This window comes from Centroberyx gerrardi, chromosome 11 (genome assembly GCF_048128805.1).
Source record: "Centroberyx gerrardi isolate f3 chromosome 11, fCenGer3.hap1.cur.20231027, whole genome shotgun sequence".
Classification (NCBI taxonomy): domain Eukaryota; kingdom Metazoa; phylum Chordata; class Actinopteri; order Beryciformes; family Berycidae; genus Centroberyx; species Centroberyx gerrardi.
In genome coordinates, this window is record NC_136007.1 from 20,880,668 (window position 1) to 20,907,360 (window position 26,693).

Sequence of the window (26,693 nt, forward strand, 5' to 3'; positions counted from 1 at the left end):
TGACAGCCTGTAAGCTGTATGAAGATAGGGTCTTTTAAGGAAAGGCAGAAAATAATGTTTTTCTGGAAGTATAATTGATTTTATTGAGTTTATATTGGTGGTTGTTTGCCTTATGATGATCACAGACTGGAGGTCACTTTACCCACCTTTTTATTCACCACTGCATAATGGCTATAATGAAATGCAGACTAGGTTACAGGGTGCATGATCACCATCAGCACCTGCACACCGCTAGAGGCTGCTATTGTGCAGGTAGACTTTCTTCCTCAGCGGTTAGCTCTAATCTACTCCGCTCTGACACCATCCAACAGAAAGAAGATACTTGTTTATAAAACGGATCATTCCGGTCCTAAACTCTCATTGGCTGTGCCACGTTAGAACCTGCTGTAAAACACCCGACTGACCCTGTGACCGCATAACAGCTAATTTAAGGATTAATGCGTGCACCGAAAATCACTGCTACTTATGCGTTGCTTAGCAACCATTTCGTTTTGCTCCTGCTCAAGAACTATATTGCTTTGCGGAAGAATAACAATCAACTATTTAACTACTAACGATGTCAAATAAAAAATGTACAACACATTTGTTTTGCGTCATGTCTAACAACGCCTCTTAGCTGCTCCAAAATAATCGTAAAGCTCGGCCTTTCGTGGTTTATCGCTTCAATAAACGGCCTCTCCCAAACGTATTACGGTAAGTTTAGCTAAGAAGCGAGAGTGCAATTCCGGTCTGTACACTGTACAATAACGTTAAAAGCTCCTGGGCACTGCTTTGATGTTTTGAATAGCCTACTTTATTATGAAACAGAATGAAGCAGTCGAAAGTATGAATACACCACTACGTCTCATCCTATATTTTGACTGTGGTACCCATAGATATAAAAACGTTTTTATAGGTAGTACCTTATATTTATCAAGAAACGTCGCAACATATTTTCGTCAAAAGGGGTTTTATTTTGAAAATGGTGACCGGAAGTTTAATTTTATATCCTGGCTGGCTGGCTTGACACTGGTCGAATACCGACCAGAATCAGTTCCACATACCACCCCTCTCCTCTCCTCTCCTCCCCTCCCCATGTACATTCCTGTCTGCTTTTCCCCGGATGGCGTCCAGTTGGGACTTGTCCCTGTTTTGTTTTTTATCAGCAGGCTTCTTGTCGTGAGCAGTGTCCCATTCTACGTGTCCCTAAATGCCTGTATTGCTGCTTTTCTACACCGCTGCTCAAATCTGGGAACAGCTGACCACTGCACTCAAAACGTTTCCTATCATTTCCTATTTCATTATCAAGTGCCTCGCGATCTTACAGTAAAAAACCAAAACAATACCCAGTAAAATTCCACAACTGCCAGTTAGGAGAGACGTGCAGAAACGATTTCTCGATATCTCTTATTCTTTTCTCCCCCATGCTCAATGACTTTGGTCGGTCGGATTTGGCACCAAATGGGAGGGACTTGAAAGTGTGCATCACCTATGGGGAATACAGATATACACTCTCCTCCTCTAAGGAAAGACCGAGTGGTTTAGGATGAAGTAATCTTTTTTTTTTTTTTTAGCTTTAATCTTGTATGTTTTATCGTATGGGCCCGCATGTGGAATAGCTGTTTTCTGGAGCGACGTGGCTGTCCGCTTTGATCTGAAAGTAAGTAGGCCTGAGCTGATCTTCAGCGCATATTTCACCCCTTGTGTGTATTGTTGCAGTCAGTCGATTTGACCGATTTAACGTTTAAAGTTTGAGCAACTGCGGATTTCACAGCACCGTGGCACAATAATCCAATCGGTGTCGTTTGAAAAGAGTGTTGTCAGCTGGTTAGCAGAGATTTGTAGCGTAACACTTGCGCATATTTAGGTGCAATTTCTCCATGGAATGCGGTGCTGCAGGAAACTGGGGAATGGGTGGAGACGAGAAAACTTAGCCTTCAGCGTTTTAAACCTTTACAAAAGTCAGAGTAAACTTTGGTACTATCCGGGGGGTTAAATTGATTTACTGACTGGCAACGTATGGATGGCCTTTAGTGGCGTAGAAATTTGGCTTATGCAGATTGTTGAACTTGAAGAAAAGTTGAATCTGATGGGAGTGGAAAGTCCTGTGAAGTAGCGTGACGATGAGGCAAAAGCGTGTATTTTTCTTAAGCGATTACAAGTTTTGTATGGTAAAACTTTTAAAAGAGACTTAGTTACTATTGGTGTTGGGTAAAGGGTAAAAAGTAGGATACACTCAGGAAAAATGAGTCTTGAGCCAATAATAGACAATAGGCTCCTATTTGGGGAAATCTGATGGGAACCAGCGCCGGAAGAGTTGACTCAGCAGTGCTGCTGCCTTAATCACACAGGAACATCTTGTTGACACTTTATATCCCAATGCACTGTTGATCATGTGGATCATTTTGTTGCCTGTTGCTGAGATTGTTGCCCATCTATGTTGCTCTTACTGCAGAAATTGCCTATTGTACCCTTAAAGATACTGCACATGTTGGTTGTAAAAGATTAAAAACAAAACCCAATAATCTCTAAATAATACAAAAAGCTATTTATACATTTTCTACTGAACAGGTTGTACCCTTTCTGCCCCAATAATATGAAGGTACAAACTGAATTTTTGACAAGTTTGACAACCCAGCTTGATTCCTAAGCCTTGTTATGTGAAAGGTGATTGATAGATAGATGATTGGACATAGGTTATGGTATTATGAACTTCCTTTGGCAAATAAATGGTTAATATTGGCAAAATGCAACAAAATATAAAAAAATGTGTTCCTTGATAGCCTGGTCCATCAGAGCTGCTGGTCATATTTGGTGGTAATCAAATAAAATCAAAATTGTACAAAATCCAAAGTGGCAGACTTCAGATTTGTAGAGCAGGGATAGCTGATACATGCACACCAAGATTCATGCTCATATGACTGTGTGTGTGCAAGCTGTGGCCATTTAAATTTCTTTGACTATCAGTAATAGCACTCCCTTCTGGCCAATTTGGTTCATATTCAGAGGAACCTGGGAGGTGCACTCCTTTATGCATGTGTGAAATGGCATGTCTATGTCATGTCATATTTCACGGGAAACTGAGTAAACAGTGTAGGCGGAGTTTCACCCCAACTAGCACAAAAAACAAGAAAGTCATGTCAAATCAAAATGGGAATTCTCTGTTTTAGAGGCTGACTTTTTTTTTTGGCAGAAAAGCTCAATGTTTACTCAGTGTATGATGAGATTGATCAGTTTCACCTTTGTGTGACCGGTGTTTATTTTTCTCCAGTGCATGCCAGTGTAATGCTAACACTTACGCACACTCTGTATGATTAGTGGAGGGTGCGAGCTGCCTCTGCATCATCTAACACAGAAGACTGAACACACAGAGAAGAAACTGCTGCCAGTCTTCTTAGCACACAATATTTAGTTGATCAAAGAGCTTATTTGGCAAAAACGTTGCTGCATTCCTTTAATTCTGGTTTGAGGTGAAAGTGAATAAACCATTTGTTCAATATCTCAAGTGGAAGGAAAACACTTATGCAGTTGAACTTATCTGTCAAAACCAACAACTGGATATTAATTTGAATGAAGGGGTTTAATGTCAGATAACATGGCTCAATGGCCCAAAATGGATTTAGAATCATAGAAAAACTTGGTTGAGCCAGCAATCTCATCTCCTCTCCTCTCTGTTGCCTAACAAAACAACAGAGAAAACACTGAAAGAATACAGAAATACTTCTAAAAAAGGGAGTTTAATATGGTTTTAAGTAAGATTTGGAAAGTGGGGTGGAATGATTCAGGTATACATACATAGGGTTGTAAAGGCAGGCAATATTCCACTTGTTTTGTTGCAAATTTCCATGGTAATTTTTAATTTTATGAATTTAATGTGAGAATTTTAGGAATTTGCAACTCAACTAAAAAAAATCGTACATATTAAATAAAGCTTATTTTTTCTTACTTGAAACCATGGCATCTGGGTCAAACTCAGGCACCAGATTTCACCAGTTAGCGTATCTTTTAAACCAGGAGACCTAAACACAGGAGCCCTCCAACACACTCCACATGCAGGGAATCACAGCAGCCTCTCGTCTAGATGTGGCTGTTCTCATCTAGATGTTTACCAGATGATGGTTACTCAAAAGAATGCTGTGCAGCTTCTTATGAAGTTAGTAATGCAGTTTGTTTTTAAATGTTTCTTATCTTATGTGATCTTATACTGCTTTATCTGAATAGCATCAATTTTGTTGAGATTCTCTTATCAAGTATTCTTTGTCCATGTATTTTATCCAGTAGTGACTCATAGTGAAATATGGGTATACAGACAATTGAAAAAAAAACACACACACATATAATCTTTTTATTTTTAAACTCCTACATGCTAAAGTCTAACAGAACATTACCTTTAGATATGAGCCCCCTGAAATGTCAGTCAAAATGTTGCACCCCCAAGTGCAGGAAGCACTTCACTTGAATGATTTTTATATGTTAGAGACCTCTAATGGAATTGGACAAAAACATTTTCTCATTGTGGCTGTAAACACAGAGTGAAGTGCTTCCTGCACTCACTCATTTCCAAGGTAATGTTCTGTTACACTTTTTAGCATGCACGTAGCTTAGTGAGGTTTTTTTTAATATAGGCTATTTATGATCCCAGTAAGTTACAGCAAGATTGGTGATTAAGCGTTTTACTACAATCATATTTCATCACTGGTCCTTTGTTTTTATTGCCACTTGCCACTTGCCACTCAAAGTCATCAGTCTTTATAGGTGATGCCACTCATGATGTGCCCACCCACTGGTCAACAGGTTTTATGCATTTCACCCCTGCCCATATTTCCTTCATTTCCTTCATTCAAGGAGTCTAATTCAAAATAGAATTAACAAGTTTGCATTCATTTCTATTGTTTCCATTTGGCTATAAAGAAGAGATAAGATTGTCTGCTCCACTTATTTTTTCTTATGATTCCACCTCAATTTTAGACCATTGAGTCTCATTAAATCACATTAAAGGACAATGCCACATATTTAAATAATTCATATGTTATCACTGTGCCCTTGGACCATAATCAGTGTCTTGTCTGTGAACTGGGACACCTCTCCCAAAGCTAGAAACCAGAGAACAAAAACTAAAACATGTGATGCCATGGAGTTTTAAAATGTACTCTATGGACAGTGAGCAGGAGACTTGATACTCATGGAACACTTGTGGGCTCATGGAACATTAGTTTTATAGCCACATGAGTTTTAGTATTTAATAGAGTTATGAGTTCTGAAACAGAAAATGTACACTTATCCCCAGAAAATCCAACTTTGTGCTCTCATAGTTACCTCTGTCTTTGTTTCCCAAGTCATTTACTATGAATAGATGGATTCATTTTCTGTGCCGCGTTAAGCTCTTTCTACGTTAAGCCTTTAACTACATCCCATGATTGAAAAAGGGCTACGTGTTTCAAATGTTTTGCACACAAAGATAATCCTTGAAATGAACCATAACGTTAACACTGGTAGATGTACACAAACTTAGCTGTAAGCCACTGTAAAGCTTTGGGGTGGGTTGACACATTCTTTTTTTTATAAGTAGGGTATTAGTGTATCACATTTGTGATACCTTTGAGAAAGTACATTGTTCTTCATTTCTCAACACGCATGGCTGCCACCTTCATTCAAGAGAAAGAATAGGGGCAGAGTGTTATGGGTGAGCTCTGTGTAGTACCTGTCATTGCTTAATTATGTGTAAAAACAGTATTTCTCAACATAAAGGACAAAACATTCATAATCAGGTGACCATTACATGATACTAGTATCTAACTGAACCATCTTTTAGTGCTTAGGTGAAAACTTGAAAACTTGAATCTGATGGGATGAAGTATGGCCTATGTTATTTTTACCCATTGAATACTGCTGCTACTGCTACTGCTACTACTGCTACTACTGGTACTACTACTGCTACTACTGCTACTACTGGTACTACTGCTACTACTACTGCTACTACTGGTACTACTACTGCTACTACTGCTACTACTACTGCTACTGCTACTACTACTGCTACTACTGCTACTACTACTGCTACTACTGCTACTACTACTGCTACTGCTACTACTGCTAGTACTGCTACTACTACTGCTACTGCTACTACTGCTACTACTACTGCTACTACTGGTACTACTACTGCTACTACTGCTACTACTGCTACTACTACTGCTACTACTGCTACTACTACTGCTACTACTGCTACTGCTACTACTGCTAGTACTGCTACTACTACTGCTACTGCTACTACTGCTACTACTACTGCTACTGCTACTGCTACTACTGGTACTACTACTGCTACTACTACTGCTACTACTGCTACTACTGGTACTACTACTGCTACTACTGCTACTACTGGTACTACTACTGCTACTACTGCTACTACTGCTACTACTACTGCTACTGCTACTACTGCTACTACTGGTACTACTACTGCTACTACTACTGCTACTACTGCTACTACTGGTACTACTACTGCTACTACTGCTACTACTGGTACTACTACTGCTACTACTGCTACTACTGCTACTACTACTGCTACTGCTACTACTACTGCTAGTACTGCTACTACTACTGCTACTACTGCTACTGCTACTACTGCTAGTACTGCTACTACTACTGCTACTGCTACTACTGTTACTACTACTGCTACTGCTACTGCTACTACTGGTACTACTACTGCTACTACTACTGCTACTACTGCTACTACTACTGCTACTGCTACTACTGCTACTACTACTACTACTGCTACTGCTAAGAAATAGATTCTGTTATGGAACACAAAGCAATAAAACAGCAGCAATAATGCAGCAGCTAATCAAAAAAAGTAAAAAGTACAAATATGGGAGGTAGAGGCAGTTTTAATTTTCATATAAATTATATTGAACATAGCAAATTAACATTTTTCTTTTTTTTCTTTTTCTTACAAACTTACATATTGCAGAATTAAACTATTGAGTGTGTTCAGTTTTTACATGTGTCTCTTAGTGGTTTCACCCTCATTTTCACTCTCAAACTAACTCTGTCTCTCTCCCTCTCTCTCTCTCTCTCTCTCTCTCTCTCTCTCTCTCTCTCTCTCTCTCTCTCTCTCTCTCTCTCTCTCCCTCCCTCCCCCATGGCCTTGTTGCCCTGGCAACAGTACATTCAGCCAGTCAAAGACATCTGCCCACACACGTATACAAAAGGGTGCACACACACCCTTTTCTCTCACGGTTTAGCATTAGCTACTTAAGTATGTGTCCCTAGACTTCTTGTGTGTCACGCTGGCGGTGATATTACCAGGTAAACACCAAAAGACGACTGCAGTGTGTGACAGCTTTCTGTTTGTGGCATTATAATGCAGATACCTCTCTAACTTTATACGGCCTGTCGTCGACTGGTGGGATATTGCGTTGTACTTTGATGCCTCTTCCTGGTGTGGTGTGGTGTGGTGTGGTGTGGTGTGATCAGTAGGCTACTTGATGTTCCCATCAAGGATTTTATTCAGATTCACTTGAAGTCCGCTCTTGTAGCCGTAGATCATCTCACTAACTATATTCAGCTCCTTCAGATACTGTGTATCCAGAGCTTCTGTGTATCCTCTGGCAGATGGGTGAAGAAGTTTTAGAGATTAAGAATTTGTTCTCAGTTTAATTGGAGAATGCCTGCAATGTTCATAGATTGACTGTTTTACTGTGTTTGTCCTCAGCTAGTGCCACTGTTCCTCTGTTGGCTTTCTATAGCCAGGAACAGCAGCTTTATTATTATTATTATTATTAGTAGTAGTAGTAGTAGTAGTAGTAGTAGGAGTAGTAGGAGTAGTAGTAGTAGTATTAGTATAGTGATGCAAGAATACAGACAGTGATAGATCCATAGGACTCACACAACTCTCATATAAGTCCTATCCATCTATACTGGTGCAAAAATGTACTTTAAAAATGAGCTTTTATAGACTTTATTATGCCTCCTAAATTACAAAACCTGGGGGATATTTCACAAAGCAGGATTATAAAATTAGCCAGATAACTATGAAAAATATTATGCTGTAACGCAATGATACTGATTTGAATCTGTAAAACAAAACTTGAATATTAGGAATATGATTCAGTCATGCATATGAATGATTGCTAATAATAAACAAAATTTGAGAGGATATTTCATAGCACTTCTTAAAGTTAGACCCCGAACTCACTAATCCTGCTTTGTGAAATACCTTCAGGTCTGTTTCACTCTAGTATTTACAATCATTACACATGTAAACAAACCTTTTACCTGCCTCAGAGTACAGGTACAACTCATCTTTAGCTGTCACATACTGTCAGTCCTTTCAGCAAAGTTTAATGAATATATTTAAGAGTGAGACGAAAATCTTCAATCAATCAATAAATTGCTATGTAGGCAAATTCAGTAGTGGGCTGACAAGTGTTTCAACGGAGAGCTACTGATTGGGACTTTAAATAATTGAAAAGCATGCTATTGCAATTGCAATCTGCTATTGGCTGATCTTGGTTACCTGTGATGTAGGTTACCTGTTTTGTCATACTGTACTGTACTGTATGAACTACAAACTCTTGACCAGAAATGTAAAATGTCCCTTGTTCCCTTTTACTCTTTGTCTTAGCACCAGAGCAGCAGGCAGTACGATGGCCAGTCCAGAGGAGGATGTGATCGAGCCGGTGGCTCACAGCTCAACGGCCCAAAACCTGGGCAGAAGGCGCTTCATACACGACAACCACAGTCTGAGTCCAGAAGAGATAGATGGCCTCATGGTCAGCAGTGGTGAGGAAAACCGGTTCCTTTCATAAACACCCACCATGGGTATATCAGCCATCCATTCAGCCACCGTAACTGCATTAGAAAAGGTTCAGTGAAAAATTTTAATCTTCCAAATCACAGAGGGCCGTCCTTTCTTGGTGGTGCATCATCTTCTGGATGTGAAGGAGGCAGGTGTTCCTTTCCTAATGCCTGGTGTCCCTGTCACATGCAGAGTGGACAACACAGAGAAATATACCACTCGCTCAAAGGTATGCAATATCTCTTTCCCAATCTACATGGCAACCCATTTTAAAATGTATCCCCTGAAATTTGTAGTTGTTAAAAATAGGCACTAATACTTACAGTGAGCTCTTTACACATTTGGACGGTGATTCAATGTTTGACATTTTGGCTCCATACTTGTATTACACTTGATGGTTTAATGATTATGAAGTAGAAGTGCACATGATCATCTTTAATAGTTTTTTCATCCATGTTAGGACAGTTCCTTCTGTGCAGTGACTTACGGAAGTCCGCAAACACCCTGAAGTTAAAGCTGACTTTGCTTTAAACCAGCTCATATTTTGTCCACATCCAAAGTAATGAGTATTGACGAATTACTGATGCAGTTCTGTTTCTGAACGTATGAGCAAGCTGTTTGAAGAGTCAGCTGTCCCTTAAGCCTGTTAGTGTTGATACAACTGGGTGTCTGAACTGCTGAGCAGGTTGTTTCAAGCCAGAAGGGTCAGTTGTTGTATTAGTCTATTGTTTAGGTTCAGAGGGTGGTTGGAAATTACTGGGTGAGTTGTTTTGGGCTCGGTGCAAGTCCTAGTGCAGGTGCAATGTAGGCAGCGTAGGTGAGTATAGGGTGTGTTGAGAGCGGTGGAGGGAGTGGGTGGTACTGGGATGACAGAATTTACTGTTGAGCCTCCTGGAGGTATTAGGGGCCTAATTTCATAAAACATCTGAGATGGGAGGTTCCCACTTGATGACAACCAGTGGCATACTCATGTTCACCCAGTCCTCTGTCCTTGAACACCCAAGCCACGTCTCTACATGAGCGTTTACCCTAAAGAGCACAAGATCCTGTGTGTTGGTAAATGTCGATATGGAGCCAAAAAATAAAAACAATGTGTTGCTGTCCGAGTATTAATGAAGCTCACTGTAAATAGTTACTAGTAGCTTTGTGTTTTAGGTTTCTATTTAACTTTTCCCTATTTAATAGAGAATAATACTTATTCAGTAGTTACTAGGAACTATGAAGATTTATATCAGTCACTTTCCTGTTTTTACTGGTTGTAAATGGAAAAATGGTTTGTCATTGAATACCATGTGGCTATTCATTTATACATAAATATCAACTATGTAATTTATTAGTCTCTATTGGCTCTCTCACCAGTAAGTACTCTAACCTTGACAGTCATTCATCATATTTGAAGTACTAGCTACTATTGAATATTTTGTACAGTATTTCAATAATTTTATTTAATTAAAATTAAGTTAATTTTTGTTACCAGTCAAGTTACACATTACTCTTTAGATCAAACTGAAAGGGTTCAAAATGTTTACTTAGTCAAATAGTTTCAAATAGAGATAATATAACAATTTTATTTAAAGGTTTAGTAATGACCAGTAACAATGGAAACATGATACTGGAAATTGGAACGGTAGCCAATTTCCAATAATGATCATTTCCAATAATATTACTGGCAACGATTACTTGGTTTGAGATTGGAACACTTACTTGTAGGAATTTAAATGGAGTTTAGTAAATGTAGGATGATGATATCTAAAACGACTAGTCCCATATGATTCAGTGGCATAGCTGCTTAGTTTGCAAATTGTAAAAACAGGAAAGAGACTCCTTAAAAATCGAAATTATTACTAGTACTAGTAACTGCTGAATAAATATTAAATAGTCAATAGTAAGGTATAAGGGTTACTAGTAGTGGCTAATTAACATACAATTTCATTCAGTAAATGCAATTATTTTGTTTGATTTTCTTCAAGCTTTGATTTTCTGAGACTTAAACTAGTATGTTTATGTACATGATGATAATAATAATAATGTGTGTGCAGGTGCGTGTGGGCACCCTGTACACTGTGCGGCTGACACACGGCCAATTCAACTGGACGGTGAAGAGGAAGTACAAGCAATTCCAGGAGCTGCATCGAGACCTTTACAAGCACAAGATGATGCTGCACTTCCTGCCTCTGGGAAGGTCGGCACACCACTCTGTTTAGCTTAATCATGCAAATCAACCTCTGGCTGTGCGGCAGGACATTTCTTAAATGGAGAGGGGCGCAATTGTAGTCTGTGTGGTGGCTTGTTGTGATTTCTCATCTAGGTAAGCACTATGCATTTTGAATATTCAAATTCCTCTCGTAGATTTGCAAAGGAGAGGCAGCAGCTGAGGGCCATGTCTGAGGAAATGCCCAACCTGCACGGGACCGAACGGACCAGAAGGACCTCCAGCAAAATGGTATCAAGCAAACCAATCAGACACACATATACATGCTCTATAGAAGCCCCTTCAACACACAAGGGCACAAATACATACAAATGTGTCTTGTTGACAATTACAAATACTTTTTCTGCTCTGAATTACCAAATAGTGGTGGCAGGATTTTAGAATATTTGTGTTCTCCATTATCAACATATAGAAAATACATCTATGAAACAATGACATTTAAATATTTAGATGTAGAAAGGTGCTAAGCTGCCTATCAGTTGGCTTATTTACTTATATTATTTACACTTAGACGAGCCTAATATCACAGCACTCAGATATTCAGTTGATATCACAGGAAAATATATATTTATGAAATGCCACATTTTTCTGTTAAAATACTGACCTTATGATTGTTTTCACACCTGACAAATAAAAATTACAAAACACAACATTAATTCAATGTGTCACATTGTAAAGAATTGCTGTATATTTAGTGAAAATATTCTAATAAAACTAACTGAGGCCCACAGATGATAGTCTCATATTCATACATTCATACATACCCCATTTAACAAATCTTTTGTCTTCGTCTCACTCTCTTACTGTTTTATATGTCTAGTAATTTGATGAGTTGACATTGAATAGTGAATCACTTTTTTCTCATCTGCTCTCTCTATTGCAGAAATACCTTGAAGAGTACCTAAATGGTCTGTTGGAGAACGCCTTCTGTCGGAATGACCACAGCATGGTGAGAGCTATGTAGCACACACACACACACACACACACACACACACACACAATTGGTTTGTCATGCAGTAAGGTGGAGCTGTCTCTTTTCTGTTATTTTCAGCTGGAATTCCTTTCTGTCAGTGCTCTCTCCTTCATCACGGATCTTGGACCCAAAGGCTTGTAAGCAAACTAACAAAAAGAGACTATCTGTGAGTGAGTGAGAGACAGTGAGAGTGGGCGAATGAGTAAGTACGTGAGAGAAAATTAATGTGTGCTATGTGTCACTTTGTCTCAGGGAGGGGCCCATCTTCAAGAGGTCAGGCGGTCACCGCATCCAAGGTCTGAACTGCATCGGCCACCATCAGTTCTGTTTCCGCTGGTCCCGCCGCTGGCTGGTGGTCAAAGACTCCTTCCTGCTGTATCTGAACCGAGACAACGGGGTCATCTCCTTCGTTTTGCTGTTTGACCCCGAGTTCAAAGTTAAAGTGGGCCGTGCGTACACAGACACCAAATATGGAGTCTGCATCGAGAACTTCACTCGGTAAGTCAGCTGTGCGTTACCATATATACTGAAACCTCTAGCAACATGTTGTTTGATGGCTTGATGCCAAACCTTTTATGAGAAATGATGAAGTGCTCACCATCAGCTTTAGAGTGAGACATTTCAGAGAGCCATATCAGACGAACACTTAAAGAACTATAGCCCTTTTGTACATCATCCACCATCTATTTCCGGGTGCCACAATTAGTTGGACAGGGTTGAAGTTGTGAAATCAGCTTTGATTTATCATGTTCCTGCAATGGAGCTTGAAGAATGCCGCGAGCAACTCGAGCAGGTTTTTCTTCCGAATAATTTTCCCAGAGTTCAATAGGAAAGTTGGGATAGAAAAGTATAGCAGGAGCATGACGGGGAGGATGATGAATCTAAACTGAACGCTCCAACCCATATTTAGTTGTATTAGCTCAACCGTGTACTGTATGTGTAGTTACAGTTGAATCCTGTGAGAGACAAATTGAAATGTAAAAAGGATGGAAAGGGAATCTGGGGAGAAAATATGGTCTGGTGGTGGGTTGCAGACTTTTAGATGTAATTACACAATAAAAATGTTTGACTACATACAAAAGATCTGTTCAAGTACTTCTGGCACCCAGACACATGGGGGAGCATGTACAAAAAGTACTGTACTTCTTTAATTTGCCATGTAATACGCCTGAATAAATCAAACCAAAGAAATTCTCTGCACTTAAACCATTGTGTCAATTCGCATGGCAAGTAATAACATTATGGAGCCAAACATCAACCAATGTGTTGCTTCCTAAATACTTATTGTGCTCATCATGCCTCATGTAGAATATCACTGTACAATATATGATGTGATCTCAGCATTTGTGAAATGTGTACCTCCTTCAAGAGTCTTGTGTCATTGCAGTATATTTATGTATGAGGTTATTCTATGGTGTGACATGTTAGGCGTGTTTGTTCTTGTTTAGGAATCTGATCATAAAATGCAGCAACTATAGACAGGCTCAGTGGTGGAGTCACGAAATCAACAGGCTGGCGGATAACTGTGACTTTCTCAAAGTGCAGCGCTTCCAGGGGTTTGCGCCGCCGCGCGAGGACACGCTCACTAAATGGTCAGTTACGTGGTCTGTCTGAGATTTGCAATGCCTGACATTCTTTGGTGTTTCTCCTCAGTCACTAAACTTCTGTGGTTCATTGGTTTTGTTTAAAGGTATGTGAATGGCAGTGGCTACTTTGAAGACCTGGCCAATGCTCTGGAACAAGCCAAGGAGGAGATCTTCATCACAGACTGGTGGTGAGTGTCAGCAGGATCCGGATATGCTGATGAACAGGGTTTAATCTATGAAACAGAAATTTCCACATATTGCAAAATATTTGAGCTGCATATGTAGCGTATTTATCAGCTGAATAGTGTTGATATATAAAAATAGATGAGAGTGTTTTCTGTCTTTTCTCTCAGGCTCAGCCCTGAAGTGCACCTGAAGAGACCAGCTACTGATGCATACTGGCGCCTGGACATCATACTCAAACGCAAAGCAGTATTTCTCTCTCAATCTTTCTCTTCTCATTTTAAATTTTCAAATGGTTTCAAATTGTCCTTTACCTTTCCCAGTCCTTTTTTCAAATGGCATCTCCTTTTTTTTCTGTCCATTCTCTACAGGAACAAGGTGTCAAAGTGTGCATCCTGCTCTACAAAGAGGTGGAGCTAGCACTTGGTATTAATAGTGACCACAGCAAGAGGACGCTCATGAATATGCACCCCAACATCAAGGTCTCACATTTTACAATCACTCTCAGCTCTCCACACATTTGGAGACTCAGACAAAGACAATTACTTGAGTGCATGTTTTCATGTCTGTTTTTCCCCTTTGATGTCCCTCATCAGGTAATGCGACATCCTGATCACGTGTCGTCTGTGGTGTTCCTGTGGGCTCACCATGAGAAGATGGTGGCCATTGACCAAACGGTAGCCTTTGTTGGGGGCATTGACCTGGCATTTGGGAGGTGGGATAACAGCCAGTACCGACTAACTGACCTGGGCTTTGCAGAGACAGCCAATCATGGAACGGAGGTGGAGCCAAAGGAAGCCACAGAAGTAGGAGGTCTTTTATATCAAAAATTGATTATGCATGAGTATATTTTCACGGTCATTCATGGACAAATGTGTATTGACTATATGACATTCCCTGCAGACACAAACAGATCTCTCCGTTAACGAGGATAATGGGACGTCTGATGATCAAAAGCCATCAGAGCCAGCGGAGAAAGCAGAGCAGGACCCCGAGGATCTGACCTGCAACAGTAAACTGTGGCTGGGCAAAGACTACAGCAACTTTATCAGGAAAGACTGGATCCAGCTGGACAAACCGTTTGAAGGTACACTATCTAAACCTCCGTGAGTGTCTCTTCCCGCACGCACAAGCACACAGACACACACTGAAATGTTTTTTCTTTTTTTTCAGATAACATTGACCGTACTCAAGTTCCTCGCATGCCGTGGCGCGATCTGTCTGCAGCTATTCATGGCAGAGCAGCCAGGGACGTGGCCCGCCACTTCATCCAGCGCTGGAACTTCACCAAGGTCAGACTTCAGACAAGAGTTCTATAGGCCAGTCTTTGCGCGACTAAAAGGAAGTGCAGGAAATATCTGGCTTTCATTTCCTTTGTTTTGTCTGCTGCAGATCTTTAAGAACAAGTACAAGGACGACTTCTACCCCTACCTTCTTCCCAAGTCTCACTGTACTGCTGACTTACTGTCCTTCACTGTGCCTGGGTCCAAGAAAGCCAAAGTGCAGGTATTTAATGCATTCATGCAGGCATGGACACACACACACACACACACACATACACACACACTTGCCACAGAAAATAAATCACTATTCCCTCTATGTATATGTTGAGTCAGTTGAGTCAGATTTGCCCTACAAATCTGTACACAAGGTAATGTGAGATTTTACAAACAGCAGCACTGACACCATGAATGAGCAGATGAATGTGTTTGTGTTCTGGTCAACTAAATAGTCAAAAGTATGTGAATATGTGTCCTATCTGAACGAGCTACACTATTACTTTAATAAATCATGTTAGAGTATTTCATTTGGAAATGTTAATAAAATGGCATGAATGTGTTGCTAGAGTCCAATTGGCAAAGACCCAAAAAACACAGACAAACAATAAACACACAAAAAAAGTCAGTGTAGAAGCAGTGCAGAAGAAACACCAGCACACTAAAATACTCATAGTGCGTGTTTGTGACGTACATCCATAACTCCCACAGGCGTATTTAAAGAGGCCCCTCAGACGGCATCAGGGTTGAAAAACTCCTCCTTCCTCATTTGAGAAGAAGAAAGAAATACAAATTAGAAGACACAGCCATGGAGAATATATTAGACTTCACACATTCAGCATTTCTGCTGAATCAGACTGCTTGTTTCACATATTAAAGAGACACCGCCAGTGTGGTTAAAGCTGCCATGTGTAGCATTTTAACATCAACATCAATCATTACCACAATTAATTTTGAGGCATTAGTATCATTACCATAAGCAAACGGGACCATTGCCAAGAAGATTGGAGGCTTCTGCACAGCATTTTACATTGTGTGACACTAGGTCAAATTTTGCGGGAAATCCGCTGGATTGTTTTACGGCACTAAACAGGAAGAGGGCGCTGTTCTTCCAGTGCAGATGGAGCTTAAGATTTCAGAGTTTTTTGCAATGGCAGATGGTGGAACGAGTGAAAGGCTTATGGGAAAAAAAGTAGCTTCCAACATGTTTATCCTCTTCAATAAAGCGAAAGAGAAAACAAACGCATGCAGAGCGATGCTAGGGAGGGGGAGGGAGGACAAGTGGCAGCATCGTCTTTCTAACAGGAAGCAGTGGAGTTTATGGGAAATGTGGTCTTAATTTTGAGAAACACTAACAATACCACTGGCATGAGATAGAGGCTACCAATTGTCTCGACCATGGTCTCTGTTAACAGTAATTACACCAAGGTAACACATTTAATGATATATTGATGTTTAAAAATGCTGCACATAGCACTTTTTAAGAAATGTAATTTGGTGAAGCGCAGGGTATCCTTTGGTGAAGCGCAGGGTATCCTGAGGTCCTCAGGTATAATAATTGTTAAGAGGACTGAAAATTATTCCACATCTTACGATGGCAGATCGCTGTGAATGTTGAGTTTGTGTCTGTCTGTAGTTGTCTTTTCAGTGTCATCACATCACTGGGCTGAGTTGACATGGCGTTACATTCTCCTCTTTATGCTGGTGACTAACTGCAGATAATTTTCACTGTGAATACCGGAGGTCACATTTGTCACACTAAACAGCATAAGCTATGACAACATCAGCCAGTCCCATGTAGTTTTCCTTTGCAAGCCCTGATTCCTCTTCTGCATCAAAGTTACAATAAAGAGAATGCACATTTCTACCAAGGTGGGAAGGTGTAGGTTATAGGAGTGATTCTCCCAGTGCCATGCTGTACATACACTGTTACGCGTTAGCTACATACATAGCTCTATGCTTGGAATGAACTCTTTGCAGTACTGTACAGAGATGTTTGCTTTTCTAAATTACAGTCCTAAAAGCCTTGGCTGCTTGGTTATTCTCACTCAATGTCAAATGAAGTGATTATAATAAAACGGTTTCTAGTGCTTAGTAAGTGTTCAGATAGTGAGTGTTAGGTAACAATAGCTTTTGCTGTGGGTATTTTCCTATTGTACTGTGGGCGTGGACCTGTAACCCTAACCCTTGCTCCATATTATGCAGTAGCTCTCCTATCAGGTTTTGGTGCTCTCTTATTCAGGTATCCTTGGCAGCGCCTCAGCTGTGGCATTTTGTGTTCAAGAGAAAGAGCACAGGTCTCCATGCTTGTGCTGTTCAGGATAAGGGGATTTTGTTTCACACATTGTTGGCTAGGATAAGTATGCTTCCTTCTGGAGCAGTGTTTGGTTTGGGAATGTAACACTTTCAATAAGTCAATTTGAGCAAGCTAACTACATTACTAACTTAAACCAGTGCAGAACTGATGGCAGCAACTTAAGGTTTGACGTTGGCTATGTTGTATATGCAAATATACAATTCAACAGAAGCTTAAAGTGTAACATTCCTGTGATCTGCCCATTTCCAGCACTCAGACATTAACGTTTAAGTTATTGTGACATCACGTTGATACAGTCTGGAAGACAAGGAAGATCTTATGTTTTATGAACTGAGGACGCACAGAAATAAACACTCTTCCTCCAGTGATGTTGACAGAAATGGCATAGAAAAACACAATCAAATTTAGGATATTTCTTTTTTGAAATGCGGTGAAATAAAGTACAACATATCCAAATATGGAAACACTTGAATAAAGTACAGATACTTGAAACATGCAAGGATGTATATTTACTTTATCACTGTCAGTACACCCACTCAAATTTTTATACTCTTGTTTTCTCCTGTCGCTCTCTCAGGTGTTGCGCTCTGCAGATCGTTGGTCAGCTGGAACCTGTGAGAACTCAATCCTCAACGCCTACATCCACACCATCGAGAACAGCGAGCACTATGTCTACATTGAGGTAACACAAGAAAGCCTTAGTCAATTATATACAAATATATAGCTCATAGCAGAGTGACTGTACCTATTATTAATATCTCATCTATCTATGCCTTTTGATTGTTTTTTTATTTCATTTTTTCTTTATGGCCTTGTGATGGCACTGATATAATTACATGGGCAGCTTTGGCAAAACATCTCTGTAGACTCACAAGGTCCTAGTATCTTCAACTCAGATTTTATTTTTGTAAGATATTGCGCTGTACATCTACTTAGTATGTATTTTACTCTGGATTGATTACATAACATTGGACACTTCCAGTTCACATGACATTGAGAGATTCTGTAGCCAATGTGTTTGTAATCATGAGGTCGCACATGAGGCCCGAATGCTGTTGCAGCCTGGTCCCTTCACTGTCACAGGTTCAGTTTCCTGCCCGTTTTAGCTCACACCTCACACCGAGTCACCATCTGTCTTTCCTCTGCCCTCAGAACCAGTTCTTCATCAGCTGTGCCGATGGGAAGAGTGTGCACAACGGGATCGGTGATGCGATTGTGAAGCGAATCCTGCGTGCGCACAGGTCTGGTCACTGTAACGACTCCTTTGGTTTGAGTGTACAAACCTGTGGTGCTCAATTCATTCTTTGTGCACATGCTCCTCTCTGTGCTTTCCAACCTTGAAGTTACACACTGGGAAAAAGCAGCTTCTTATAAAATATGCACATGAGGTGGAGATCTATGTAAATGGAAAAATGTCCAACGAAGTACAGAGATGAGTGAATTCCAGCTTTGATGTGCATCACTGAAAAGCCTTGCACATTTTATAGCATGCAATAAATGGAAAAAATCAATGGATTACTGTCAGATATTAGTCAGGTATGCTACACATTTATTAGTTTTATTAGTGCAATAAAATCTAAAATGGAATGAACATAAATTATAAATGGAGTAGTCCACTTGTATAAATGTGTAAATAGTCCACTTGCATGCTGACTCTGTGTCTCATTCCAGTGAGCAGAAGAAGTACAGAGTGTTTGTGGTGGTTCCTCTGCTTCCTGGGTTTGAGGGAGACATCAGTGAAGGAGGTGGAAATGCCATCCAGGCTATACTGCACTTCACTTACAGGTCAGAGCATTTTCCTGCCATCGTCATCTTCGCTCAACCCACAGACACACACTATAATTTACTGCAACCTTTGGCAAACTCCGCTCAAGAACTTTAATCTGGCTCAAAGACATGTTTCCAATCATGTATAGCTCTATTTGACATAGATTTTCTTTTGGCTCTATCGTTTGACTTTCTTGAAATGATTTGCATCACAAGTTCCCTGTCCCGGACTTTTTAGACTCTGTATATAAAACACAAGTAGCCCCTATAGTATAATTTGAAACTAAACATAGGTATAGGCGTACATATTTTTCTCACAATAAAAGTATATGTGTTTAAAAACTGTTTAAAAACTCAGTGTCTACTCATACATGCTGCACAAGCCTTCTCTTGGTGACTTGAATGAGATATTCAGGACTGCACTTAATGCAGTTACACCATTTAAAAGGTCTTGTTAACAACACTACCTATAACACCTGATATGTCTATTTCGAGTTGAAATTTGGACACATTTAGTTAAAAAATATTCCTTTTCTTTAATTATCATGCATTTAAAGAAACATGTAGTGGATTTCTAGTCATTGCTATCTGTGTTGTAACAAGGAGAGCCGACCCACTGCCTATGTAGGCAAAGATTGTTTCTAGAAATACAGATTCCTCCTTTTGTCATTTGTTTCTAAAGGTGAATAAGACCATGAAAATAGTACGTAGCTGCTATCTGTGGGCCTATTGTTGTTTAAATAGCTGAGGTTTCTGTCAACCACAAACACAAGAAGCCTGCTGCTTTCCCTTTGTAGCTATAACTTGGTGGGTTATCAAATTAAGCATGCCAGTATTATAATGGTTCTTTGTGTTCCACCATTTGGGTTCCAAAGCCTATTGTTGTGCCAAAACGTTTAACCGGACTTGCCAAGATATTATTACTGTCATATACTGTGTTTAGTACTGTAGTATAACAGATTTTTAATGTTTTAGGACTATGTGCCGAGGAGAGCACTCCATCCTGTCGAGACTGAGTGACGGTGAGTTTTCTGTCGTCCATCTGCTGTTCTTTTCAACTCAAAAATCCACCTGACATCACAAAGTACCACCTGTTTACTCTCTAACATGTGTCTCTTTCTTTCTTCTTGTGTTGCTCCTTTTAACTGAAGCTACTGGTGCTAGGTATCTGTCCAACCAGTCTCCATTTTCATCCTTAACTAGTTCACCTTCTTTTGACATCCATTTTGAGTGTCCAAATGCCATATGTCTATACCATTTTCTTAGTAAACCTTACTGTTTCTAGCTGGGTGTTATTTCTCCAGTGACTAATGTGTTCGTCGTCTCCCCCAGTTAAGGACCAGTGGACGGAGTACATCACCCTGTGTGGCCTGAGAACTCACTCCCAGCTCTCCCAGTCGCTTGTCACAGAACTCATCTACGTCCACAGCAAGACCCTCATTGCTGATGACCGCTGCTATATCATCGGTGAGTCAGCATTGGCACAAACTCTTTCGGAGACAGGCCATCACTTTGACTTTGAGTCACCATTGAGCTCAATGACAAAGTAGCTAATTACTAATCTCCCTCAGCAAAAATCAGCATTATAACACTATTTCAGCCACAGAGGAGGAGGGATGACCTCTGTTGAAATGTAATGGGTTTTTTTTTTAGAATAAATGATAGTATTTTAAAAAGTACTTTGGGGAGTTAGAGAGAAACATCTATCAGATGCATACAGCAGTAACAGAGAGCGAGGCAGGGGAAGGAAGGAAGGAAGTGGCAGAGGCATGGGTGGCATTTCCATTATGCAAATTAAAAATAAGTGTGAATAAGATGAAGATGATGATGATGATGATGCTTATTATTATCATTATTATCATTATATTATTATGGACTTAATTATAGTTTTATAGCACTTTTCAAAACTGGCAAATACAACAGCAGTAATATTAAAATATACACATATATATAGGTAAACACAGATTATATGGAAGCCTGTCTATAAAAATGTATTTTAAGGAGTGATTTAGAAGAAGACAATGATTTTTGCAAGCGTGAAGCTCTTTGACTAGAGTTTTCCAAAGCCCAGGGGCCAGGGAACAGCAAAGACTGAGCAATGCGGTACAATATATGATTAACATTGCAGGAAAGGCTTTGCATAGCTTATATTTTCAAGAAACTTACTATTTAGAAGCTGCACAAATAATATTGACTACATTTTGGCCTACTAAAGTCATTTAATTAACCTAAAAGCACAATGATTTCATCCTAAATCAGTTTTTGGAGAAGTAAAACTCTAATCACAATAGGCTTTTGCAGTTGAATTTATATATTTATATTACTTGCCAGTTTAAGTTCTACACTGTTTTGCTTTTTATTCCCTGCCCTTATGTAAATTCACAGCTGACCATTGGTGGACTTGTTATTACATAAATCAGTAGGCGGCACACAGTGGCAGAGATTGACACACTTGTGGCTGAGGTCAAGTTCTGAGGCTCCCATTATAGGTACCTACAGTAGGTACCAAGTGCTTCATGTCAAATGAAAAGCTGGACTATAAATACACTGTTGAATCTGAGGGAAGGGGACCAACATGAGAAGCAGCACCCATCTTCGAGAATATGTCCTGTTGTAGGTTTTTCATTGTAACAGTTGTGTAATGCTGTGAATACTGATGTGAAAAGAATGACGACTCCGTAAGGACAGATTGTAAATGCATGTACTCTCCACCTTGTGTTCCAGGCTCGGCCAACATCAATGACCGCAGCATGCTGGGCAGCAGAGACAGTGAGCTGGCAGTGTTTGTGGAAGATGAAGAGAGGGTTGCGTCCACCATGGGAGGAGAGGAGTACCAGGCAGGACCGCTCACACTGGCTCTGCGCAAAGAGTGCTTCAGGTCAGGACAACAAGTAGCTACTGCAGTGGCATTGTGACTGTGAACTGAAGGAGGGGTTACTACCTTTGCAGAGGTGATTCAGGAAGGAAAGGAAGCATAACACCCACATATTAAAAAAAAAAAAACACCAAGGCCTAGCAGAGCTGAATACAAGAGTACACAATTAAAAGAGAAGCAGGTTAGCGATTATATGCATTTACATTTTTCTACAGGTTTTTGTGAGCGTGCTTGACCAACCATGAGAGTTTTCTGTGTCTGTGGAAAACACAACTACAGAATGCAAACTGGCAGCTAGGCAGATCCCATGTATATATTTTCTTTACAGGGGAACCATCTCGGGTGACAATTTTGAGGAAACATAGTTATCATTGTCCTTATGAAAGATATCACTTGGGGCAGCATGTGAATTTGTTAACCATATAATGTGAAGATTTACTCTCAGATTTCATTAACAGTGAGTAACAGTGAGTGTTGTTTGAATGCACTGTTGGCTGAAATCTTTGACTAGGCCTGTGTGTGTTTCCCCACCAGCGTTCTTGTTGGAGCTGCTTCAGACCCCAGTATCAATATCCAGGATCCAATCAGTGATGAATTCTTCTTCTTGGTCTGGAACGCAGCTGCTAAATTAAACTCCTCAATTTACGACAAGGTATTAATCAAACTGAAAACGGCGTATCATAAATCCTACAATGACATATGATTTCACATTATACCTCTCAGATCTGTCTTTTCTTAACCATTGCAACGTGCAGCCTCAATTTTCTTACCTCTCCTCTGCTCTTCGTGGGCGACCCTATGCTGCCATCCTGAATCCAGGTCTTCAACTGCCTGCCGTGCAACGCTGTCCACAACATGCGAGAGCTGAAGGACCAATCCAGCAAGGAGCGTCTGTGCGACACGGACCCTGAGCAGGCCACAGAGGAGCTGAAGGCTGTCCGCGGGCTGCTGGTCCACTTCCCCCTGAGGTTTCTGTGCGAGGAGAACCTGCTGCCTCCGCTGGGCAGCAAAGAGGGCATGGCTCCTGTTGGGCTGTGGACGTAACTGGACCAGGTCCGCCGCAGAGTCCCGGATCACACTGCCGCCTAACAACTGAAGGGCTACTGTACCAGCTGCCCCATCCATGCATTTTTTTCTCACCAAATGTTTATCCCAATAGACTACAGTAGTTACTGCACTGGTGAGAAAAAGCTCTAACATAGCCTTACGCCTTAACACAATGTATTTGTTAATAACTCATGTTTTTATATTTTCTATTTGACTGAAGATGGGGCTACTCTGAATAAAACCACTCAAATGTAGATTTTTATGAAAGATGATAGTTTGTTATAATAGTAGATTAGCTGTATTAGCCAGTTTGTTCATGATGGCAGTATCTGCTTCGTAACTTCTACAATGCAATCTGAACTGTAGGGCTGATGGTGGTGCAAAACACACATAAATGAATGTATGAGTCAGGGGGAGGATGGGGAGGCTGTATTAGAAGTCAAGCATCTCAGATGATCGGGGAACATAGTGTACATTTATTGTAGCAAGGTTTTTGGGTGGGTGGATCTGTCTCTCTCTCTCTCGCTGTACCTCTCTGTTTCTCTCTCTCTCGCTGTATTTCTCACTGTATCTCTCACTGTCTCTCTCTCCCTCTCTGTTTCTCTCTCTGTTTCTCTCTCTCCCTCTCTCTCTCCCTCTTCCTCTGTCTGTTTCTCTCTCTCTCTCTCTCTCAGGCTTCACCTCTCACTGCAGTGCCAGCAAATCTGTCAGAACATTTGTGGTTGTTATGGTGACGGATATAAAGAGATGACTAGATTGTAGCTGAAATAAAGACTGGATAGAGCAGGAAAAGGAGAAGATTGATAAGAGGGATAATTTACTAAATCAGGATTGTGTATCGGAAGATAGAAAGTAATATGTAGTAAGATGACTGACAATTTCTGTGGAAGGAAAATCATTTTAATGGTTTTGGTTAAATGACCAGGTGAAAAACTGTAAGATGAAAGGAGGAGGAAAAGATAATTAAGGGGTGCTACGTTGATGTAGCGTCAATTGTTGAATTTTTTGATGTCACCATAACAACCAAGTGAATTATTAACCATGTTGTCAGTGGTCCAGAACATTCCACTATCCACTTGGTTTAGAGAAAGCTGTGTTAAGCAGAGCTACAGATTGTTTGGCCATTGCAGATTTCAGCGCTTTCCATGTGGGCTCCATAATCCTGTGTCCAGTTGCCATAAAATGTCTTGCATTTCTACCTTATATTAATTTGCTTGCACTAGGGATTTATTTCGGTGTATTGCAGAAAGCTTCTCAACTAGTTCCCTTTGCTAAACAGTTATATTTAGTGTGTTTAGCCTTAACACTGCAATTGAGTAATGAGTTGATGTAGCTTCCCCTCATGGCGCAATACCCATGGACTGCTGAGATCACTATTTTGGAACATTATCAAGTCATATTTTCATCTGAAGCTGCAAAGATTTTTAGATTTAGTTGATATAACATCATGTCATGCTCAGTTATTTTCTCGAAACCTATTTATTCTCTTTGCCAAACCAGTAGGAATTGAGTGGCTACTATTGAGCTAACTGGGAAAGTCTTGCACTGGACAAATACCTAGCACTGGCAGTAAATACAGAGCAAGCAGTTTGGCTACTTCAATAACTAGCTTGTAGCCTCCTCCATGCAACTACCCTTCTCTTGATATATTGTATTGATTCATTTGGAAATATCAACAATCTTTGAAATGCGCAGTCATTCAAGAGATCATGGATGCTTCCTAATGAAGAAATGCACCTATGGTGCTTTTATGCAACAAAAAATGTGATAAGGATGTTGTTTTCTTAGTAAGATATGGATGACATAAAAGGAGTCTGAGCATTTGTGAAAGGCTGAGGGACAAAACATTTTAAGGGGTTTTTATGGAGCTGGGCACAGCTCTATGGCTCTTGCCTAGTGCAGTAACTTGAGATTCAACACTTGACCATAGAGGGCATTTGAAGCCAATGTTCCTATCATGGCAAACAACCTGGCCAAATTCTGTCAGTGGCTCTGTAAAGCACCATAATTGTGTCTCAACCTGTTTTTTGAGTGTTACTAGAGGACCAAGCAGAGGAGCAGACAACAAGCGGTGTGTGGAGCTTGTCAATGGAACTTTATGTGTTGTATTGTTTGCCTCTAGTCTACACTGGAGCACCTTTCACACAGAAAGGCCAGTAAAAACAGCTGTATTTAGAAATGGTGCGTTGCTGATTTCAGCACTATTCGCACTTTCCATTGGGAGTTACCAAAATGCCACTATGTACCTTTGCTCACTAGAACCTGGAGATTTGCAAGCACCTCATATACAACACAAAATGGCTGCTTTGAGTGGTATTCATTCTTTAAAAATCCCTCAAACATGCCTGTGATATACTGTGGAGAATTTCCTTTTACTGTTTTCTATCATGGATTTTATTTTTATTGGACCAATAGCCAGCATTACCAATACATCTTTATTAATGTATTACTAATAAAAATGGAAGAGTCACCATGTGAAAACACCTTGAAATAAATCTCTTTTGTTTAGTGGATACTGTTTTAGAAGTCCGATTTTATTTTTATAAGCAAAGGAAACCTTTGTGTACACAAATCAGTAAATCCAGGTTGTTATTATACTGATGTATAGGTTAAGTATTACTCTAGCGCTGAAGTACAGTTAGGAAGAACTTGTACTTTAGGGTACATTAGTCTTTTTGTTTTTCTTATTCTTAGACTTATTCTCTACTGCATTTCAAAATAAATATCTACTTTTACTTAGATTAAAAGGTAGAAAAAGGTTCATCAAACAAAATAAAATATGTGTTCAAATTAAAATGATAAACTTTCCATATAAGAACCAGACATTTTTAAGAGCAAGTGGAGCAATGAGAACAAGCACAGCCAGACCCTTAATGTCACATAGAGACACATAAAGAAGTTGCCTGTAATGTAATAAATAAATAAAATCTTACACAGTACAGTCTAGATTTATGTATATCAACAAGTGTCTCCCACAGCCAGCAGCAAGACAGCAGAAAGTATTGATATCAAGAGACAAATCCTGAAGCTGTTCTGGTCACAGCCCAGTCAAAAAAAAACCCACCATAATATTCCTATTGGGGCTTAGAGTGTGCCTCAAGTACTCAGTAGTGAGGTTATAGTGACCATATCATATGGTTTTGGGTATTTTTTCAAATCCTATGGTATCACTATTCATGTAATATTCCTACAGTATTCCTGTAGGGAGTTTATATTCATATTGTATCTTAATAAAATGTGTCAAAGGAAGTAAGTACTTTTTGTAAGTGAGTGAATGGGAGACTGACTTTATGGACGCAGGGCCTGCACTGATGGTGTTTTATAGGGATATAGGCTTTTTTGGTTTGCGCTAAAATTAAATAAGGTTCATTTGGATGTAAAAGCTCAAACATTCAATGAATCCACAAATGCAGCTCAGTGTATTGTCATATAATAGCTCCAGGTTTGTTTTGTTTTGGATGACATTCCAGACTGGCCTGTTGAACTCTATTTTTCAGCTATTTTTCAGTATTTATTGAACTGTTTTAGATAAGGCAGGCCTGCTCTACTGAAAAAGAATTACAGTAATCATATAATAACCATACTATAGCCTACACATATCACAAGAAAACTATTCTGTAAGTCCCTATAGTAGTATTATACGAACATTATAGTAAAATCACAGGAGATTAAAAAAAAAAAAAAAA

The 26,693-nt window shown here is 39.9% G+C and overlaps 1 protein-coding gene across 2 annotated transcripts; it reads left to right on the top strand.

The window, feature by feature from the left end:
• Nucleotides 1–1,468: 1,468 nt before the first annotated feature.
• On the top strand, nt 1,469–26,207 carry pld2 (phospholipase D2). 2 transcript variants are annotated; one of them, XM_078286502.1, is made up of 24 exons: nt 1,469–1,639; nt 8,597–8,754; nt 8,872–8,999; nt 10,810–10,952; nt 11,120–11,213; nt 11,866–11,931; nt 12,034–12,092; nt 12,208–12,453; nt 13,404–13,547; nt 13,646–13,729; nt 13,895–13,973; nt 14,096–14,206; nt 14,321–14,530; nt 14,628–14,811; nt 14,898–15,016; nt 15,117–15,230; nt 17,896–18,000; nt 18,471–18,559; nt 18,990–19,103; nt 20,061–20,107; nt 20,418–20,552; nt 21,810–21,963; nt 22,495–22,612; nt 22,780–26,207. In XM_078286502.1, exons 2-24 carry the CDS (start codon nt 8,619–8,621, stop codon nt 23,002–23,004), a joined length of 2,904 nt encoding a protein of 967 aa, XP_078142628.1. In that variant the 5' UTR covers nt 1,469–1,639; nt 8,597–8,618; the 3' UTR covers nt 23,005–26,207. The 2 variants fall into 2 exon arrangements, with proteins under 2 accessions (XP_078142628.1, XP_071757313.1); XM_071901212.2 differs by lacking the exon at nt 1,469–1,639 and adding an exon at nt 7,188–7,278.
• Nucleotides 26,208–26,693: the final 486 nt, after the last annotated feature.

Excerpts from the sequence above, each read along its gene's own strand:
- pld2 (XM_078286502.1), top strand. The coding sequence starts at position 8,619 with ATGGCCAGTCCAGAGGAGGATGTGATCGAGCCGGTGGCTCACAGCTCA. Across the intron at positions 10,953-11,119 it reads CACTTCCTGCCTCTGGGAAG|ATTTGCAAAGGAGAGGCAGC; the intron begins GTCGGCACACCA and ends TTCCTCTCGTAG. Across the intron at positions 13,548-13,645 it reads GAGGACACGCTCACTAAATG|GTATGTGAATGGCAGTGGCT; the intron begins GTCAGTTACGTG and ends TTTTGTTTAAAG.